The sequence below is a fragment of the Leptonychotes weddellii genome, chromosome 7 (assembly GCF_054177405.1).
Source record: "Leptonychotes weddellii isolate Sample4059 chromosome 7, ASM5417740v2, whole genome shotgun sequence".
Classification (NCBI taxonomy): Eukaryota; Metazoa; Chordata; class Mammalia; order Carnivora; family Phocidae; genus Leptonychotes; species Leptonychotes weddellii.
The window spans coordinates 120,245,587-120,250,459 of record NC_138375.1 but is presented as its reverse complement, the minus strand read 5'-3'; the positions used below and the strand labels follow the sequence as shown (position 1 = coordinate 120,250,459).

Here is a 4,873-nt window from a genome sequence, read left to right as displayed (position 1 = left end):
TGGATTCGAGGAGAATGGTGCACATCAGATCATGCAGAGCTTAGTGGTAGAGTCTGGACAAATCACTGGGGTGGCCTTGGGCTAATTCCACTACAAGTAGGATATGAGACTCCTGGAGCCCCCACTTTGTTGAAGAATTTAAAACATTTCTGTGATTTGTAATGTGTTTAGAAATGGAACAAAAATATATATATATTTTTAAAGATTTTATTTATTTATTTATTTGAGAGAGAGAGAGAGAGAAAGAAACAGCACGAGAGGGGAGAGGGTCAGAGGGAGAAGCAGGCTCCCTGCTGAGCCGGGAGCCCGATGTGGGACTCGATCCCAGGACTCCGGGACCATGACCTGAGCCGAAGGCAGTCGCTTAACCAACTGAGCCACCCAGGCGCCCCAAAAATATTTTTATTGTATGTGTGAAGAGGTCATTAAATAGTAAAATATAGCTGTATGAGAAATTTCCTTCTTGGTGTATATACTTCTTTTTTTCTCAGTTTTACTGAGATATAATTGACCTATAAGATGGTGTAAGTTTAAAGTGCACCATGTGTTCACTGGATACATGTGTATTTTGCAAAATGATTGCCACCACAACGTTAGCTAAGAATACCATCCCATCACAGAATTACCATGTCTATTTTGTGGAGCGAACATTTAAGATCTACTCTCCCAGCGACTTTCAAGTATGCAATACAGTATTATTAATTATAATCATTATGCTACACATTACTCAGAATTTAAGTTTATAACTAGAAATTTGTACACTTTGACCAATACCTCTCCAATTCCTCCCTCCCCATCCCCCATCCTCTCAGTAAACACCACTCCACTCTTTCTCCATCAATTCAGCTTTTAAGTACATTCTGCTTGGTCAAATGCATCAGACAAAGACAAATACTATATGATATCACTTATATGTGGAATCTAAAAAAGCTGGTATATAGATGCACTTTAGCTTATCTCCTTATCAGCGTTTTCATTTAATACATGAAAACAACACAGTGAGAATCAAGGTCCTTGTACTATCTCTCCTTTTCCAATTGTCTTTTCCCTGTGCTATCGTCTGAATTGTGTCCTCAGTGTAATTCATGTGTTGAAGCCCTAACCCCAGTGTGATAGCATTTGGAGATGGTGCCTTTGGGAGTGATTAAGTTTCAATGAGGTCATAAGGGTCGGGTCCTGAGACGAGTGCCCCGTAGAAGAAAATATCAGAGAGCTTGTGGTCTCTGCTGCGCCCTGTAAGGACACAGTGGGAAGGTGGTCCTCTGCAAACCAGGCAGAGTTCTCACCAGAACCCAACTAGGCTGCCACCCAGATCTCAAACTATCAGCCTCCAGAATTGTGAGAAAATAAATCTCTGCTGTTTAAGCCCCCGAGTCAATATTTGGTATTGTGTTATGGCAGCCTGCGCTAACCAAGACCCCCTGCCTCTCTTTCCCTCATTCTCTTTCTACCTTCTCTCTCTCGACTACTCTCTTCTGGGAGGGCAGAGACAGAAAATGTAGACCTAGTAACAGCAATTGCCTAGGTAATGCCATCCTGCTGCATTTTTACCCCTTTATCACTAGAATTAGATGAACAACGTATTCCACCTATATTGCCTTATTAAAAAAACACTTTTTTGACCAGTTTGCCTTCTGTAATGGCACTAAACGCCTTTTTTTAGTTGTGTAAATTGGTAGGAAATAAGTCCTCCTGAAAAAAGAGGAAAAACTGGAGAAAGAAAAGTTGGAAGAAGAGGTCAAAGAGAAAGAGGACAAGCCAGCACAACAAGGAGGGAGGCTCCTGATGCCCTTCTCCAGCCCTGAGCCTCACGGAGGCCCAGCCTTCCCTATCCTGCCCACCATTCCTTTCCTTCCTATCTTCTCGCTGCCTCTGGTTGACACTTTGTCTTTTCTTTCCTCTCCTGTGGAAACTCACTTCAACCCACAAGAACCCACTCTCCCAAGCCCAGATTTCCATGCCTCCACCATCGGGAGTAACAGAAAAATGATCTGTGTGCTAACAGTTGAGGGTCAACAATTCTCCCTCCCAAGTAACAACAATACATGTTGACGAGAGCCACCTACGAGGAACCCATCCACCTGGGTGTCAGAGAATGCTCATCCAAACAGAAACTCGAGCCCAGCACCAGCCAAGAGAAAAGTGAGAGCCACCAAGGCAGGCCACCTATGATATTTTAAATTTTCTAGGAGCCAGGTTTTGAAAACAGGAAGAAATGAATGAGTGAATATTGTCCTAAAATGTATTTTATTTTATACAATAGATCCAAAATTTTACTGTTTTCATACATAACCAAATTTTTAAAATTTAATGAGATAGTTCACATTTCTTTCACACTAAGTCTTCAAATCAAATGTATATTTTATACTTAACAGTACATCTCATTTCAGACTAGCCACACTTAATTGCTTAATGTCACACGTGGCTAGTGGCTTCCGTATTGGACAGCACAGCTCTGGCCAGATAAAAGGTGAGAAGGCCCTGGTGTATCAGAGATGATGAAAGCCTCCTGCCGAATGGACTGACTCGCCCGGGCCTAAAATCACTGGCCTATTGCAGAAGCAACAAACTACATGTTCCTTTGAGATGTGGAGATGTTTTTCGTTGCTTGCAAAGAAAGGTAGACAAACTACCATCTCCTTCAATATTAGTGCTAAAATTTCACATATTCAGAACAAAAACTTCTCCACAGATTCTTGAAATGTAGGACATCGCCAAGCACAATTACTAAGAGCAGAGGACATCCTGATCTTTCCTCTCATCACTTTTCGGAGGCCCAAAGCATCCTGCCCCCCCATGCAAGTCAGTGTTCAAGCTTTCATCCCATGATCCCTGGGGGAAAATTAGGAAAAAAAAAAAAACGGCAAATGAGTTTTATTTGCTGAGAAGTGGGAGATTCCCTGTCTGCATGGACCATCCCAGCAAAACTGCCCCGTCTTCACACAATAGTAGCAGGCATCCGTCTCCTGGACTGGCAGTTAGGTTTCCCTCAGGTGCAGCTGTGGGGTTTGTGTTCACTGAGGACCGAGTAAATGCCAGACCTTTAATTATAGTAATCGGCTGTCAATACCTTTCATTCCTATGCTATTAGCTCGAGTAATCCTACAATGACACCCAAGCCAACTGACATCACTTATAGCTGATATCTGCCCTTTATATAACTCAGAGACATGATTTTAATGGTGGAAATTTCAGGATGAGAGCGGTAAAGGAGGGTGATCCTGCTAAAGTCTAGTAGGATGAGGTTTGCTTTCAGCAGCTACATTTTTTGATGGTCTACTGGGATTTTTTTTTTTCCAAGGTTTCCCTGATGCCAGCCACCAATATTTTATCTCTTTATTGGAGCCTCCCTCTCCCTCTTTACTCAGGCTTTTATCCTTATCTGAGGGGTCAGAAATTATAAAGGATAAGCTTTTCTATCCAGGAGATACTAGTGATTTTTATTAAGAAATGCTGAAAAAGCTTCAGACCTTTAAAAAAGAATCTCTATGGCAGATACTATGCTAATAGCTTTCCCGGATCACCTCAAATTATACCCCTGCCAACTGTAAAGCTGACTTGGGTTAAAAAACTAGTCTTTTCTCATCACATCTTCCAGAAAGGGCCATAACAACTTTTTTTTTTTCCTAGTTGAGTTAAAATTCAATTCAAAGTATATCTCTACTCGATTGTCGCTCTTGTGAAAGATTCTCGGGCCAAAAGATACCGTGAAACTTGGGATGGCTCTTGTTCATAGATTGGATTTTCAAGGAGGGCTCATTCCCATGGTTAATTAAAAGCTAAATGTGTACAAAAAAGAGTTGGCAAAGACTGATTCTCCTCCCTCTCTGGAGGCTTCCAAGTTCTTTTTTCATGAACACCCAGAAACTTTCCCCTCACCGGATCCAGATTCCATTCTCAGTATATCTGACCAGATGACGCAACATCTGTGTTCCCTTTTAAGAACGTGAGAAATAAAGCTTTTTCATCTTCCCTCTCTTTGAGTTCTGGGAAATCCAATTAAAACTGCTCAGACTTTCTTTTTCTTCTTTGCTCTAGAAGACAACTCTTGGGAAGAGTCCTGTGGGGGTCTCCCGCCTGTCGAAGAAGGTGATCGAAAAATTAACCTGATTATGGAGTTGTCGACGCAGGTTTCCCTTCAGACTGAGAAGATCACCCAGCTGGAAGATGTTTTAGAGGAAAAGGAAAGGAAAATTCAGCAGCTAGAAGCTGAGCGGGGATCCCAGCCCTTCCAAGAGGCTGAGGCCTCTCCAGAATGTTTACAAGAAGCCCCGATTTCCTTTAATAATATTGTCACCCCTGTGGTCTCTGATGAAGATATGTAAGGATTCTCAGTAAGAAAATAATAAATGTTTATTAAGTGTCACCAGTGTAAAGTCCAGAACCCAGCTAGCCTCCCCATTAGCAAACTCAAGTTCAGGATGATGGGTTTGAATATATCCTATAACGTTCGTATTGGAAGGAAACAAAACCAAGGGGAGTCTTTAGAAGCAATTCCTGAATATTTCCCCTTCAGACATCAGCAGTCAGGTAACCCACACACTTGAGGAATACCATGTTTTTAGACATCCCAGATAACCATGGGACAGAGAAAAACACCCAACTAGACCGATGGTCAAAGAACGTAGTATCTTTTTCTTGTCAGAGGTTTGTCACTCTTCAAGGTGGCACCACACCTGTATCCATAAGCAGCTCATCTGTGCACAGAAAACTGTCGTGGAAGGCAAGCTTTAAACTGGGGAATGTTAGGGTCCTGAAGAGGAGAATCATTGCCAGCAGGGTAAACAGACACGAGGTCTGCTTTTTCATGTCCTCTGGAATATATTTCTTTATGGCATGTATCTTATTAGCATTTAACGAGGGTAGAAATGAA

At 42.0% G+C, this 4,873-nt stretch overlaps 1 protein-coding gene across 1 annotated transcript in view; it reads left to right on the top strand.

Moving 5' to 3' along the window:
- Positions 1-4,873, top strand: part of CCDC192 (coiled-coil domain containing 192) — a 193,085-nt gene extending 188,212 nt beyond the window's left edge. Inside the window, exon 8 of the mRNA XM_081825621.1 lies at positions 4,039-4,873. Within this exon, the coding sequence (XP_081681747.1) occupies positions 4,039-4,325 (287 nt within the window). The 3' untranslated portion in view covers positions 4,326-4,873. The remainder of the gene's footprint in view (positions 1-4,038) is intronic.